General features: G+C 38.4%; 2 protein-coding genes across 2 annotated transcripts; one reads left to right on the forward strand and one right to left on the reverse strand.

The window, feature by feature from the left end:
- Nucleotides 1-5,573: 5,573 nt before the first annotated feature.
- Nucleotides 5,574-6,568, reverse strand: LOC143870048 (pentatricopeptide repeat-containing protein At4g14170-like). Its single transcript, XM_077376559.1, has 3 exons — nt 6,342-6,568; nt 6,040-6,258; nt 5,574-5,934 (listed from the first exon to the last, which is right to left on the reverse strand). The coding sequence occupies exons 1-3, from the start codon at nt 6,566-6,568 to the stop codon at nt 5,574-5,576; spliced, it is 807 nt and encodes a 268-aa protein (XP_077232674.1).
- Nucleotides 6,569-11,561: 4,993 nt separating this feature from the next.
- LOC143864330 (receptor kinase-like protein Xa21) lies at nt 11,562-15,204 on the forward strand. Its single transcript, XM_077375250.1, has 2 exons — nt 11,562-14,308; nt 14,472-15,204. The coding sequence occupies exons 1-2, from the start codon at nt 11,599-11,601 to the stop codon at nt 14,918-14,920; spliced, it is 3,159 nt and encodes a 1,052-aa protein (XP_077231365.1). The 5' UTR covers nt 11,562-11,598; the 3' UTR covers nt 14,921-15,204.
- The last annotated feature ends 1,497 nt before the right edge of the window (nt 15,205-16,701 follow it).

The raw sequence follows: 16,701 nt of genomic DNA on the forward strand, positions 1-16,701 counted from the left end.
TGAGGAAATAGACAAACAAACAATGCTGCTGAAGGTGGTTGAAATATCACTTCCCTTTTGGGAATGCTATAAGGACCTTTTAGCAATTATTTTTTAAAAGTATGACTAATTGGATAATATGCTTTTCTTAGGGACTATTAAGCAATTGTTTTGCCATGTAGGGACTAATCAGCAAAAATCCCTAAATACTAATAATGTTTCTTTTCATTTTCCTTCGTTTAATTGTTTTCTTCCCCAAGAAAAAATTAATTGGAAAAACATTTCTTTATACCTCATGTTTTGCTTTGATAGGGTGGCTCCCAACATTTTTTTTACCTGAGCCTAGAATGGGTGGGGCAGCCACCATTTTACACTTAATTTGATCGGCCGGGCATCTCTCCCCAAACCCACGCATATAGTAGGGCCCACTATTTTACACCTCGTGCAAATATGGGTGTGGCCCACCATTTTACACCTCATGCTATTGATGGGATGAGGCCACCGTTTTACACCTCATGTTTTTTTATGGGGGTGGGGCCACCATTTTACACCTCAGGTTTTTTCGGGTGGCGCCAACATCTCTACCCAAACCTATGCATTAGGGTGGAACCCATCATTCTATTAAAGAGATTGAAGAATGTTTCCTACATAGTTGCATATAATATCCACTTACATATAATACGTACTATGAACAATATAAATTTTCACTTTGTATGTACTTCGAATAATATTTCCTTAGAAAGGACTTTCATATATCTTATATCATTGAATTTATTTATTAAGTATTAGAAATATGAGAGTATAAATTATCAGTAGAGGAACAATGTACGTTCCTTCTCTGATCGATAATATATAAGCGATTAAAATTTTATGGGACTTTAATTATTACAGCCCCAAATGTACATGTTCTTGAAACTTAATTAACTAAATAGTGACCGAGTTAGGACTACGTTCTACCCATATAATATCTTCACCATCAAAACTATTCGCTAAACATCCTCACCTATCTCATTATGTTCGTGAAAGACTTATGTTTGAGAGTTCCTCCTTCAAAATATAATTTTGGTACTCTATTAAAAGATTATGTTTATCATGCAATGTATATATTTTGAAATTTAAAATATTTATAATTTTAAAATGAAAATAATTCAATGTCATTGTTTATTTAGTATCTTTTGATTATTTGATAGATTTTGAGCACTGAAACAATATTCTAAGTCATGACTCACAATATATTTCATTTTTTATTTCTGTTGCCTCCAATTATTAGAAAATAAGCTCAAAATTCTAATAATATATTGGGACGATTGGACTTATCAAATAGAGCGAATTAACAATGAATTAAATCAAAAATTCAAATAGGGTTTATATGAAAATTATGAAGTGCTACCTCAACCCGAATGAAGCGAACCGATGAACCAGGTTACATAGATCCTAACTATCACTGTTCGCATTTTTAACTAACAGTCGCCCTAGGAACCGTGAGGCGGATAGTCTCCCTCATGGAAGTGTGACTAGAGCCGAGCTATAATTTTTTGAATTTCTTCCTCCCTAAGAAGTTATATATGTCTGTTTTCTTTGCTTTTGTACTCTTAGGCCTGTGACCGCCTTGGTCTTTGGCACTCTTTTTTCCTAAATAAAGTAACACCAACTCAACTCAACTAGACTCAACTAAGCCTTTGTCCCAAACCAGTTGGGGTCGGCTAATGAATCCTTTAGAAAATTTTCATGAAGAACTAAATAAAGTAACACCATTTCATAAAAAGAGAAGAAGAGACTAAGAAATTATAGCAACAAAAAGAGAAGAAGAGACTAAGAAAAAATGCCTCGAGTCTAGACACCATTTCATTGCAAACGAACCCTTGTCCCTTTTATACTAGGTTGCATTTCCTCTTAACCTAGACTGTCCTTTCTCTTTTTCTTTGATCTCACAGTTCGTATGGATTGCTTCTCAATTAAGTAACACAAAATGCCTGGAGTACCCTCCAAAAGAGGGAGAAATCCCCTCTTTTATCTGAAAGCTACTCTTCGTTGCAAGTTAGGAAATGCGGCCAGTATCTACTCGAACAAAAAAAAAAATTGAAATGCGGGTATCCACAGGTTCACCCTACCCAACCCATATTTTGGCGGGTTGGGTGACCCACGGGTCAGTTTTAACGGGTCACTCATATGCCAACCCATACCCACAAATTTGCAAGTGAGTTCGGTCGACCTGCAGGCACGGGTTGATTTTGCCAGGTCTAACTGTCGCCCTAGGCTCCACTATGAAGTCTATTGATCCAATGAACAACCTCTGGTCCCGCCTAGATCAAACAATCAGATGGGTGATGTTGTTAAAGAATTGTATTTGATCAGAGACTCATATCATAGAATAGGATGCCATCTTTACATGAGGGTTCATCTTATCTTAGCAATAACTAAGGTATTGATTGAAGTTGAATGGTTCAATGACAAGAATCGTTGGAAACATCATGAGGATGGTTGTGGCATGCATTTATGTTGATTTTCACCTCCATTTGTTTGTATTCTCCTAAGAATTCCAGCTCTCTTCTTTGTTTGTTCATGAAAATAAAGTCATATTGAGGATATAGACAGACAAACAATGATGAGAGGGGGTTGAAATATCATTATATAAAGTCCATCACTTGGCATAGTGGGTCTTTCCTTATTGTAGTACTTCAATGAATTTAGCTTCGTTGATCGTTTAGTTCAGAGTTAATTTAGGTTTATTATGTAAAATAAAATTTTAATAAAATCAGTCTTTATGCCTCATACCGAGGGCCTCGTTTCAAAAAAGTACGCTCAAGTGATGATTGATTTTATAGCCCTTGCTTTGGATGTGCTATGGCTCAAAAATCATGCAAATCATTCAAGGAAAATGATAAATTCACCCTTTTATTTACCAAGCCAACCCTACTAGTGCTTTTCTTCTTTCTTTCTCCTTCCTCTCTTCTCCTTGTAGATTGGTAATGACCCTCCTTACCACTGCTCTATGAGGTTGACAACCAAGCACTTCTTACCACTATTCTACTAGGTAAGTTCCAAGGCATGTCTAGTACGTACACCACCCCTCTACGAAGTAAATGCCTGCAGTCAAACATAGTCTAAAGGGCAGGCATGGTTAAAACAAGGGTCGTTATCACCGGCCATCACTCAAATTACAAAGCTAATAATGTACATTTTTCATCCTTGTATATGGACTGTCAAAAACTATAGAGTGAGAAACGGTTCACATTTAACAACAAAAGGTAAATTAGAAGTGCACGATTGGCATAATTTTTGGGTCACAATAGATCCAAAGAAAAGCAAGGCATGTCAAATGACAGATTGGATCAATCAAGCTAGACCAACTATGCTATAGTGAGGGAGTGCCGTACTAAAGTATTTCTTATAAAAAAAATAATGTATCAGGCCCACCTAGTCCCATACCTAGGCTGGCCCACTTAGGATTAAAACATTCCCCCACGCTTCCGCATTTGCTGCCCTCGGCAGCCACTCTGTGGTGGCTTTCACTCTGGATTTTTTTTTCCAGGTAGCCCTTTTCACAACGGCCCACTCTGTGGTAACTTTGCTCTGATAGGAACCTGCAATACCAAAGTCACAGGTGGAACACGTTAGGCTACGCCCTTTAAACCTGTCCCATACCAGGCTGGGATCCAACTAGTCCCATACATAGGCAGGCCCCCATTTAGGAGCCTAACAGATTTTTTAAAGTTTAAGATGGGGGTGGGGGTGGGTCAAAATTTTGGAATTTTTTCAAGAACTTTTCCGCTTAAACAAAGAACTTTTTTGTATTTAATCATAAAAAATGCACCAACAGGAGCATTCTTGGTATTTATTTCCCAAAATTTCAAATGACCAAGCAGATAATCATCGCTTGTACCATACATAATAATATGCATATAACCAAAACCAATTCAGAATGAAATTTCACAGCATCAAAGTTTTATTTTACATCGAGTAGGGCTCTACAGAAAAAAGTCCAAATAAAAAAATTACAGTCATTGCAGGGTCTCATCCTGAATTCCTAATGATCCTCTTATCTCAATGTGGAGCTCACTGGGTAGCCACAAAAATTATAGGGACAGGAGAAAACTAACAGCACTTGTATTACCATTTCCATGAAAGAAAATGGACTATAACCTCTGTGATTTTATATAAACTGCAGTAAGAAAAATTTTCAATCATCTGAAACTTTAGCAAGCCAATATCTTGAGGCTTATCACAAAGGAACTTCCTTAATAGCTGAAATAACTTGATCAATGGTTTGGAATCGGTGTCTTTCCTTAAGGAGCATTTTTGCAAACTCAGGAGCTCCACGTTAGCAATAGGCTCGCTTGCTAACATCATCAATCGAATCGAAATCCTCAGCATGAGTTACACCCACTATCCTCTTGAAACTCACAGATTAACCATTGATATTAGAACAGATTCGAAGTCCAGAACACGGATTTTCCACAAGTTAAATGAAACAGAAGATGGCTGATGCTGTATAAGGTGATGATTGAATAAATTTCTATGGACTAAACATAGTATATAATGTACACTAACATAAGATCCCTGCAGTACTTTGAACATCACAAGTACATGTATAATTTGAAAGCTTCTCACAAAACGACCATTTTCAAATTAGATCTCCTGCATTTTCATGTCGGTATGTCACCTGAGATGGAAGTCATTTTACAATATTCACTGATTTCTTAATATGGAAATACTCCAGTCGGGTTTGAAATATATACACTTACACTTTCGTTTGCATGCTTTGGCATGTTTTTTGTTAGAATTTATTTTGGTTGCTATTTATTCCTGAGAACAATGACCAAATGCTATAGCTAAAAAAGGCCATCTCTTGAGTAAAATGAATTGTTAATGCTATCGCCCATACACATTATCAATATGATGCCGGTGTTGGCTGATTATCACCCCATGTAAAATTAGTTAAGATCGTATAAACACCCTGCTCTTTCAATTGTGAAGAGATCGACTTACTGTAATGACTTTCTTAAGGGCAAATAAAAATATTAATAAAGAAGAGATACACGGGGAAGCCCCGGTGATTGAGACGATCAAAGGAATACAATGGGTCATCTCTGGGTAAAAAGAAATCAGATCTCCAATGTTTGATTCTCTCCCAGCTAACTCCGAGTTTGCTTGCTCCTGAGGAACTGAGTGGGAGGCGTTGGACCACCAAATTGCTAGACCAAACAGAGACCCCTCCACCAACCTCCTAGCTAGGCTCAGCCTTCCCGTCCCATCTCTAGGATTGAATGAGGATTACTTGGGGCCCACCCAAACAATCTCCAATCCTCTCCTTCCACCTCATATCTTCTACTGCCCTCTTCCCCTAACTCAGACCAATGCCCAATGCTAGGACTAGGAGTTACTGACTGACATTTCTAGAGTTATACATCTTGTTAATATAATTGTCCACGCACATTAGCTATGTGATGGAGTTAGTTTTTCTGTTGACAGACTGTCGGCCATGTGGAACAAATAGTTGAAATGCTATGGACGGCTCTCTCTCTCTCTCTCTCTCTCTCTGCCTTTTTTCTCTCCTCTTCCATTTTTGGGGTCATCTAGTCCCCTCTTTTATCTTAATCTTTGTTATCTCTCATGTAATTAACAGATGGAAGCACCATCTTTAACCGATCTGCTAGAACCTTTGCCAAAACTTTGTATAAACATCCCACTAAGCTTATTGGACGGTACTCCGAAATTTTAGAGGCACCAGGAACCTTAGGGATAAGGGTAATGAATGTAGCCCCAGTGCCTGCATGAGCACAAGCAATAAGCAATCCGAGAAAGGTTACGGAATTTGGTTTGACACCTTCTACTTTCATCCTCTCAAACAGATTGAGTGATTCATAATCATGTCCAAACCCAGTAATTATGCCAGGCCATGAAAAAACATCTCTTCTTTCCCTCCTTTCAAATACACTAATCACATTGATGATGCTACCACATTTTGAATATATGGATACCAAAGCATTATTTATTGACAACACATGAGTTTGCTGATTAGGAATCTGAAACTGCTATTTTATGGTGAAAGCATGAAACTGTTTGCTGAACTGCATGGAAGCCAATCTGCTGCAAGTTGTAAGAAGAAACGAGAAAGCCAACTGATGGAAATGCATTCCTTGCTCAAGCATATCTAGAAAGAGAATGATGGTGTCATAATAATGGCCACTGATGGAATACCCATTCATCAACACATTCCACGTGTAGAAATCCCTCTTGCTCATCGCTTTGATGATTTTCTTTGCATCGGTCAGCCTACTGCATTTTGAGTACATTGTTAAGATAGCATTTAGCTCTCAACTAATAAGCTTGATCTTCCTGCTTTTCAGCACTTATCATACATTGTAATAAGAGAATTGGATATGCCCATCTCATGTTCAAGTCCCGACTTGATCATCTGCACATGGACTTCTTGACCATGCTTTAGAGCTGAGGCGGCAGATATAGCGCTCAGGATGCTGGGAAATGTTATGAGGATTGGTATTACACATGATTCTGACATGACTAGTCCACGGAATAAATCTATGGCAATTTTGCTGCAACAAATTCTGTTCATATCCTGCGACATTTTTTTTATTTTTTTTTATTTTTTTTGAAAATTGACTTTTATTACCAAGAGAAGATGAAAGGGGGACAAGTTGTCCCCACATACATTAGTTACACCCCTCGCTTAGAGATCATCAGAAAATGATAACACTTCTACATATTCTTTGCAATACCCTCCATCTCGGGCGCTATAAAAATGGACATGAATTCACGCAGAACACCATCCTTTGCCAGCTGATCAACGACCTCGTTAGCCGATCTCCTCCGATGTTCGATTGTTGGCATGATGACACTCACCAAATCCCTAATTTTAGTCACGAAGTTATGCAATCTCCAGGGTCCGTTTGAGTTTTTGGTTGCCCAAGCAATGGTGTTTGAGGAATCACCTTCTACAATTAGCGGTCCGAGCTTGCTATTAGCGAACCATTTAAACCCAAATAACAGCGCTCGTACCTCAGCTTCATTAGCATAATAGATGCCTGCCGGTCCTGAGAAAGACATCAGTATCGTCTCATTGTTATCGCGAATGACTCCACCGATCCCTGCTTTTCCGGGATTTTCTGATGGAGCTTCCGTCGAAGTTTAGCTTAAACCAGCCAATCGGCGGAGGTTGCCATTTTGGGGTAACTTTTTCCTTGATCATCTGCTCCCAAATAATAGTATTCCAACTCCTTAATATATCCTCGATTCCATAATTAATTCTCATTCTATCTTTGATCCATGAAATTAATTTAATTTTAATCTGTAAGATGACCCAATTCAACCTCCTTTCTTTATATCCGGTTGTTTCTTTTATTCCATACGTTCCAGATGATGACACAAGTAAGGAATTTCGACATCGCTTGCCCCATATCTCCAAACGTACCACCACGCCAGTTCAATAAGGTCCTTCTAATGCCTTTTGTAAAAGCCCATGACACATCAAAGGATCTAAGAAAATTCATCCAAATTTGACAGGTTAACGGACAATGTAGAAGTAAATGATCAATAGTTTCCTCCGCTTTCTTGCATAGAACACACCGGCTTGCCATCTGAAATTTCCTTCTCTTTAGTCTATCACATGTATTTATGCTTTTATGACTGACGGTCCAAGCGAAAGCCTTTTATGACTGACGGTCCAAGCGAATGCCGCCACTCTTGGAGGTGCCCAAGTCTTCCAAACTCTCGCCTGACACTTAGCCTTCCTATTCCCACTGCACAAGGCCGAAAAGAAAGATCTTACGGAGAAACTCCCGTCATATAAATTCTCGAGAAAGAAAATGTTCTGGTTTTGAGTATGGTTTTATAAAGTTAGAAAAATGCCCCCTTGCCATAAATATGAACAAGAATATGAAGGGTATTTTCATACGATGGTGTCCTGCATTTGGATAGATGATCTCCATCGGATTTTGTTACTAACTACCCGTCAAGATCCAAAATAATTTCAGACCTTATGAAGTGGATCCAATGGACACATTTATGGTCCAAAAAATAATTTCAGACCTTATGAAGTGGATCCAATGGACACATTTACGATCCAAAATAATTCAATTCGGATCCTTGAACACCACCAACCATGCTCAAGCATAAGTCATTTTACTCTTTCAAAATGTAGAGAAATTATATGATGTCTGACCATAAAAAAAAGGGCGGAGAGAGACAAACCCTCTCTCCCTTGATTTTTAATCTAAGAGAGAGCACCGTTTTTTACTTTTCCTTGGTTTAAAAACTAAGGCAGCAGGTTTTGTCTCCTTCCGTCCTTTACATTTTGACGGTTGGGTATCATATAATTTCTCCTAAACGTATAATAAACGGGTTAGATCCTATTTGTTTTGATAATGATACTCATACTTTCAACTATAGACATTGACTTGACAAATTAGTGTATGGTCACAAAGTGTTCTTGGAGGTAAATCTCTTTTGTCTTTTTCTGCAGAAAGACAACATCCATTCCAAACCATCCGTCGTGTATACGGCAGCGGAAGTCAAGTAAACGGCCCCACTTAAGAGTAAAATTTCTAACGTGAGATAGGGTGACTCCAAGCATTGATGTATGAGCGTATTGCCGAGCTACAAAAATGCACCGATGGGATAATCATAGCCGTCCATTTGATAGGTTTTAAATGTTGATAAATCTAAGCCTCTCTTACTTTAATAAGAGTAACCCTTTATTTTTGGGTGATGATATTTTCACCCCCTGCAGTACTTGCACACCCCCCGATAACGTGATTTGTCATAAAGTTGCCCCACTTTTCACTTCAAATCAGGTTATAAGGGGTGTGTGCACATAATGCGGGAGGTGAAAATATTATCTCCCTTTTTCTTTCTTTTTTATGTTGTTCTAATCTCTACTACATAGAGGAATGCTAAACTTAAGGACACCCTTGCGAAATCTAGCTCAATGGCCCCTCATGAGGTCCTACATAGAGGAATGCTAAACTACGCCACTCAACCGCATTTAAAGCTGCATAGAAAAAATGCAAAAAGTGAAGGAAAAATTAATGCGGTTGAGTGGCATGGATCCAATGGGATATCCTTGTGACTGGTTTTTTGCAAGAGCATCCTTCAATTTAGCATTCCTCATATACAAGCGAAAGCCCCTCCTTCTTTAAAGGGTTTAATTAAAATCAATTTGCTAAGTTTGGTGAAAGAGGGTTGTACCTATCCATTCTTTCACTTCCTAATAAAATTCTAAACTATCTTGTAAAGTGCTAGTATATAATTTGATGTTGAACAAATCAGGTAGAAAATGCAATATTATGAGCCATGGTTGTTAAGCACTTTCTCGAAGCTACTTTTTCAGCCCAACCGGTGCAACCTGGGTGTGAACCGATCCGAATACCGACTATAAGTCTAACCCAATGTTGTTGACCCCTCCTTGATGGAATGATCCTAGCATGTTGATCAATCAAGCCTCATTTTAGGGTTCCAACAAACAAAGCTAAACTTTTCTTGAGATTGGGCGTTGCGCTCAACTGGTTAAGGCTTTTTCTTGAACCTGAGGTCGGAGGTTCAATCCCAGCTTACCTACTTAAAAAAGCTAAACTTTTCTTTTCTTTTTTCTTACCTTATTTCTGATAAACGAGATGATCATTCAGGATGGGACCAAGATCATGGGTGATCTTGACAATGATCTGCCTTTATGTAGGGAATTTTTTTAGGATATTTTTCCAAGGAAAATGAGTTTTCACATGTTTGGTAAACTCATTTCCTTGATTTTTTTTCCCAAAGTCAAATAAATTAATTGTTTTTCAAGGTAACTGCAAGATTACTAGATCCCTACTCACTTTTTTAATAAGAGTAACCCTTTATTTTTTTTGATGTTGTTCCAATCTATGCTACATAGGGGAATGCTATACTTAAGGACATCCTTGCGAATATTGATCTTGACAATGATCTGCCTCTATGTAGGGAATTTTTTTAGGATATTTTTCCAAGGAAAATGAGTTTTCAAATGTTTGGTAAACTCATTTTTCTTGATTTTTTTTCCCAAAGTCAAATGAATTAATTGTTTTTCAAGGAAACTGCAAGATTACTAGATCCCGGATTTTTTCCATTGAATGTTTTTTCATGAAAAATATTATTTTTCATCATTTTTTCCCTAGATCCAAACATCCCCCTAAGGGTGCATTTGGATTGCTGGAATCAAGCGCTATAATCAGCGTCATATTCTGATTCTCCCTGATTCTGATTTTTGGTTCAAAAATAGAAACAAAATCAAGCAGCAGAAATGATAGCTTGGCTTAATTAGAGAGGGGAAAATGCTAGAACATGTTTCCTACACCTAGAGGTAGTATTTTGATTCAACTCTGAACCTGATAAAAATTTTAATTAGAATTTTTTTAATTAAAACTTTTGGTTTACATTTTTCATTCCATTTTCAAGGAGAATCAGAATAGGATGCCAATTCTGATTCTTGATTCCAACAATCCAAATGGTTTCCATAGTCTCATGCACCTTTTTAGTTATTTTTTGTTTTATTATACCACTTTGCCTACCCCAAGAATAATCCCCCTCTTCCATAGTCTCACGTGACGAGATGTAACGCTCCTAATCAGCCGTAACACAAGCAAACAAACAGAAAATAGAAAAAGAGGTTGGGAAAGGTTGATTCGAGGCAACCGGACCTCCTATGGTTCAAATCGAGAGGAACAATAACTCTCCAAGAAACATAAGTCTCTTTGCTAGAAATTTCTCTTTTTTTTCATTTCATTAGATTGATATTATATAAATACAAGCAAGAGAGATTGCCACATCACAAGCACACTTACCCATTAACAAGACACCTCATAAATAACTAACTCTCACTACCCTACAACACATAGCTATATAACTAACACCCAAAAACACACATCCATCCACTAAATGAACATACCCCTCGTGAATAGATATAAATGAACAAAACTTGGCTCCAGAGTCCGGACAGGTCTGGAGGAAGTTCCTCGAGCCCCTCTAATAGCAGGGGGTGTGGAAATATCAAATCCATCACTACTTTTTTATTTTCAATAGAAATTGATATTTCCACACCTTATATTGGTCAAGCTTATATTGAAGGTTCAGAAACTTCCGTTTTGATAATGACACCCCTTCTCGACTAATTACTTAATTAGTGTGTGTTCTCGATTTCTGTCGTGAATGCACATGACGCTCCCAGACTAGTCAAGTAAACGTCGTCGGGCGCCCGCCCCACTTAAAGCAAAAGGCCTAAAGTGAGACATGGCAACCTAAATAAACGTCGTGGGGCCCACTGAAAGTAAAATTTCTTTGATATCCTAAATCATGAAAACGTGGACGGGCCCCACTTAAAGCAAAAGGCCTAACGTGAGACATGCCAACCTAAATCATGAAAACGTAGAGGGAGATGCCGTCCATTTGATGGGCTTTAAATGTTTGGTAGAAAATGAAAAATTATTAATGACCAAGATTAATGCCCATCTAGTCATATCTTTCTATCCACTCTCTCTCTCTCTCTCTCTCTCTCTCTCTCCCTATAAATAGAAGGGTTTGAAGGTGATTCTGCATCTTCAACCCATGCTTGTTTTATTAGGGTTTTAGAGTTTCTCTTCCCTTTCCATGGAGCTTCCAAGTAAACTGAGTTGTAGGTTATTGCCTTCATCATTTCTCTTTCATGTCACCCTTGTCTCGTTCCTCTTCTTATCAGTAGAATCTAGCACTCTAGGAAACGAAACCGATCGACTAGCTTTGCTTGCCTTCAAACATGAAATAACCCATGACCCTAATGGGCTTTTGACCTCATGGAACAATTCTCTCCATTTCTGCCAATGGCTGGGAGTCACATGCGGTCGTCGCCATCCTCAAAGGGTCATTGCCTTGAACCTTGGCGATCAAGGCTTGGTCGGACCCATGTCCCCTCACATAGCAAATCTCACCTTCCTCCGTGAAATCCACTTTGGAAACAATGGATTCTACGGCCAACTCCCCCCAGACATGAGTCGTCTATTCCGTTTGCGTTCTCTCAATCTGAGCTTCAATCCATATGAAGGAGAAATACCAGCCAATCTGACTGCCCATTGCCCAAAGCTCGTAGGCATGGATTTAAGTTTCAATAATTTTGTTGGGGGGGTTCCCAACAAGTTCCACTCGCTCTCTCAGCTCGCTTACTTAGACCTCAGACATAACAATCTCACAGGAAACATCCCATCCTCGCTTGGGAACCTTTCATCTCTCATCTATTTAGATCTAGGATATAATAGTTTGGAAGGAAGCATCCCGTATGAGCTCGGACGACTAACCAGCTTAGATTTCCTTCAACTCAGTGTAAATAATTTGTCAGGTATGATACCTCAACCAATTTACAATCTCTCGTCTATTTCTTCTCTCTCACTGGCAGAAAATCAGTTGCATGGAAGCCTTCCACCCGACCTGGGCCTCTCTCTCTCTAATTTACAATGGCTTCTCATGGATGTGAATCTATTCACAGGACCCATTCCAGTCTCTTTTTCTAATGCATCACGCCTTTTACACATTGATTTTGGTTATAATAGCTTTAGTGGACTTCTACCTATGAATTTGGGAAGCCTACAAGATCTCAATTTTCTTAGCTTCGCAGATAATCAGCTAGGAAGCAGAGGCAAATCTAACGACATGATTTTTCTTACTTCTTTAACCAACTGCTCTAGTCTAGAATTATTACAACTGGACACCAATTACTTAAGTGGTGCACTGCCCGACTCTATAGCTAATCTCTCAACTCAATTGAAACGACTGACTTTAGGAAGAAACCAGATATTTGGGAGCATCCCATCAGGTATTGAAAATCTGGTAGGTTTAACAGGACTGGGCATGGAGTTTAATTTTTTCACAGGTACAATTCCTGTTGGACTTGGAAAACTTAACAAGCTGCAAATATTGACCTTGTGGACGAATGGATTGTTTGGTCAAATTCCATCTTCCCTTGGCAACATAACTCGTTTGTTAGCACTCGATTTATCCGAGAATAAATTACAAGGTGGCATTCCAGCAAGTCTTGGAAATTGTGGATACTTAGAAGAATTGTTCCTTCTTCGAAATAGCCTCAGTGGTACTATACCCATACAAATTCTTCAGCTTTCCCATTTATCAAAATACCTTGACGTATCCTTTAACTCTTTCACAGGATCCCTTGCTTCAGAAGTAGGAAACTTAAAACAACTTGGGCATATAAACATTTCTTATAACAGTTTATCAGGTGAAATTCCCAACACGTTAGGCAATTGTCTTAGTTTGGAATACCTATACATGGATCATAACCTCTTTCAAGGAACCATTCCGTCATCATTGGCCAATTTAAAAGGTATCCGAGAGCTAGATCTTTCACACAATAACTTGTCCGGAAAGATTCCAGAATACTTGAAAACGTTTCACTTCCTCGAGTATCTAAATCTGTCTTTTAATGATCTTGAGGGAGAAGTACCAAAGGAAGGGATTTTTAGAAATGCAACTGCCATTTCAGTTTATGGAAACAACAAGCTTTGTGGGGGTACCCTAGAACTACAGTTGCCAGCATGCCATGTCCACGTTTATAACAAACGTGGAAAATCTCATTCTCTACGAGTAATAATTTCAATAGTCAGTGTGATTTTATTCCTTATTATGCTATCTTGTTTCTTTGCTCCCTTCTATTGGAAAAGAAAGTTGAGAAAGAATCCTTTTGTTTCGATGCCTTTGGAAGATCTATGTTTAAAGCTTTCTTATGCGGAGCTCCTAAGAGCAACTAATGGGTTCTCATTGGAAAATTTGATTGGTGCTGGAAGTTATGGTTCTGTTTATAAAGGATATTTAGACCACAATGAAACGGCTATTGCAGTGAAGGTACTCAACCTTCAACAACACGGGGCTACTAAGAGCTTCAACGCCGAATGTGAAGCCTTGAGAAACATTCGGCATCGAAATCTCATTAGGATCTTAACTTCTTGCTCAAGTATTGACTACCAAGGCAATGATTTTAAAGCTTTGGTTTTTGAGTACATGCCTAATGGGAGTTTAGAGATGTGGTTGCATCAAAGTGGCGATGTACAACATCCGTTGATGAACTTGACCCTTATTCAAAGGCTAAATGTCGCCATTGATGTGGCCTCGGCATTGGATTATCTTCATCACCATGGACAAACACCACTTGTTCATTGTGATTTAAAACCGAGCAATGTTCTTCTTGATGATGACATGAATGCCCATGTGGGGGATTTTGGGTTAGCAAGGTTTATTTTTGAAGACACTGCTAATCACTCTAACAATCAAAGTAGCTCGCTAACAATAAAGGGATCTATTGGATATGTTGCTCCAGGTAAATGACTTTATCAATCTTTTTTATTCTTTATTATTATATTATAAGATTTTAAAATTTTTAATAGCTTGATTACAAGATGAAGTTTTATTTGGCAACATCTCATAGTTTCTTTCTAACAAGATCAAAGGTTTGGTTTTTGTATTCATGTTCAAATGGAAAGAATATGGTATGGGGGGAAAGAGATCTACGCTTGGAGACGTGTATAGTTATGGAATCTTGTTGCTAGAGATGTTCACAGGGAAAGCTCCTACCAATAACTTGTTTATAGATGGCCTAACTCTCGACCAGTTCGTTAGGATTTCGCTGCCAGATCGAGTGATCGAGATTACAGACCCACAGTTGATCTCAGAAGAAGTCCAAGTTGTCAACAATAATAACAATGAAAATCATACCATTATGAAAAATAGAATGCATGACTGTGTGGTCTCAATATTCAGAATCGGTATCTCTTGTTGTGCAGAATCACCAAGAGATCGAATGCAGATGGGTGATGTTGTCAAAGAATTGCATGTGATCAAAAACTTATATCATGGAATTGGCTTCCATGGCGACAGGAAAAATAGGACACCAACTTTACGTGAGGGTTCATCTTATCTTAGCAATAACTAACGTATTGATTGAAGTTGAATGGTTCAATGACAAGAATCGTTCCTCTTCTCATGAGATATGCAACTTTAATGTGAGGATGTTTATGTCATGCATTTATGTTGATTTTCACGTCCATTTGTTTGTATTCTCTTGAAAATTCCAGCTCTCTTCTTTGTTTGTTCTTGAAAATAAAGTGATATTGAGGAAATAGACAAACAAACAATGCTGCTGAAGGGGGTTGAAATATCATTTCCCTTTTGAGAATGCTATAAAGTCCATCACTTGGCCAAGTGGGTCTTTCCTCATTGTATTACTTCAGTGGATTTAGCTTCGTTGACTGTTTAGTTCAATGTTAATTGAGGTTTATTCTGTAAAATAAAATTTTAATATTATCAGTCTCTATTCTTCGTACCGAGGGCCTCATTTCAAAAAAGTACGCTCAAGTTATGATTGATTTTGGGAGATGTTATCAGCACTACTGTATTTTGATGATCACACTCCTCACTTTATTAAAAGTACGATATGGCCCGCACCATAAGATGATCCAAACCGTCCATTGGAAATGAGGCCCAAAAATCATTTCCATATATAAGTTGATCCTAACCCTCCGATTTGTAGAGGGACTGATCCTAATCCTCTACAGATAGGAGGGTTAGGATCAACCAATGGAAATAATTTTTGGGGCACAACCTATAGAATAAAATGAGTCACGGTGGTCATAATGTTGACATCTGGTGAAAGTCTCATAAGAAACCCAGACAGAACAATACAAAGAAAAAAACAGTGCTCCTATTTGTTAATGAAATTTTATTTAACTAAACACATAACAAACCAACCCATAAGAAAAGGAAAAAGGAGGTGAAAGAGTCCAATAGAGGGGTTTGCTGTGTTGTTAGGGAAGGAATGGTGAGGAGACAAAAAGGGGTTGGGTCACATGCTAGCGGGAATCTTCTTGAGTAAGGCAAACGTAGTGGATGGGTGTCATATATGATTGCAAAGATTGGAGTGCCATTATTGAAGCAAGGGAGTGTGGATATCAACGATTAGTTTGTTTTATCAGCAGGATAAGATCTTAAACTACCGCGATCACGCCGGGAGCGCGATAAGATCCCATTTTACGCTCAAAAGAAATAAGGCTATGGGAAATGTTGCTATCAGAAGCTCTTTCTGTGAGAAGCGCATGACAAGAAAAGTGACATTCACCGACGGTCATGACCGTCGGTGCATATACCATTGAATGTTGGTGTAACTTGCACCGACACTTTTAGAGAACGTCACTGATAGTACCGTGCCTAAAGGTATTAACCGACGTTTATTGCAAAGTGTCGGTGCTACCATTTATACCGGCGTCTATGAACGTCGTTAAAAATAAAAAACAAAGCGTCGGTGCTACCATTTACCGACATTTTAAGTAAACCATTGGTGTATGTATTACTACACCGACGGTCAAGACCGTCATTAAAAGATCCACATGGGCCTTTGGATACATGTATTTAGCGACGGTTAATACAATGACATTTTGGACCATCAGTGAATACCTTATTCAGTGATGTTTTGTGAGCTTCGGTAACTACACCGACGCTAAAGACCATCGGTAAATAGCAAATTTAGCGACATTTTCTGAGCGTCGGTGAATATACCGATGGTTAAGGACCATCGGTGAATATGCTCATTCAGCGACATTTTGTGAATGTTGGTATAAACACCGACGTTAACATGACCGTTGCTGAAAATGTATGGCTGTAGTTTGATTGTGAGAATCACCGACGGTCTTGGCTGTCGGTGTATATATATATATATAT

This window comes from Tasmannia lanceolata, unplaced genomic scaffold (assembly GCF_043159265.1).
Source record: "Tasmannia lanceolata isolate RefF3 unplaced genomic scaffold, GAP_Taslan_0.1 ptg000003l, whole genome shotgun sequence".
In the NCBI taxonomy this organism is placed as follows: Eukaryota; Viridiplantae; Streptophyta; class Magnoliopsida; order Canellales; family Winteraceae; genus Tasmannia; species Tasmannia lanceolata.

Bases quoted from the DNA above. Each gene is read 5' to 3' on its own strand.
- LOC143870048 (XM_077376559.1), bottom strand. From the start codon at position 6,568: ATGTCGCAGGATATGAACAGAATTTGTTGCAGCAAAATTGCCATAGAT. The intron at 6,259-6,341 runs GTATGATAAGTG...CTCAAAATGCAG, and splicing joins TCCAATTCTCTTATTACAAT to TAGGCTGACCGATGCAAAGA. The intron at 5,935-6,039 runs GTTTCATGCTTT...AAAATGTGGTAG, and splicing joins TCCATGCAGTTCAGCAAACA to CATCATCAATGTGATTAGTG.
- LOC143864330 (XM_077375250.1), top strand. From the start codon at position 11,599: ATGGAGCTTCCAAGTAAACTGAGTTGTAGGTTATTGCCTTCATCATTT. The intron at 14,309-14,471 runs GTAAATGACTTT...TCAAATGGAAAG, and splicing joins TATTGGATATGTTGCTCCAG to AATATGGTATGGGGGGAAAG.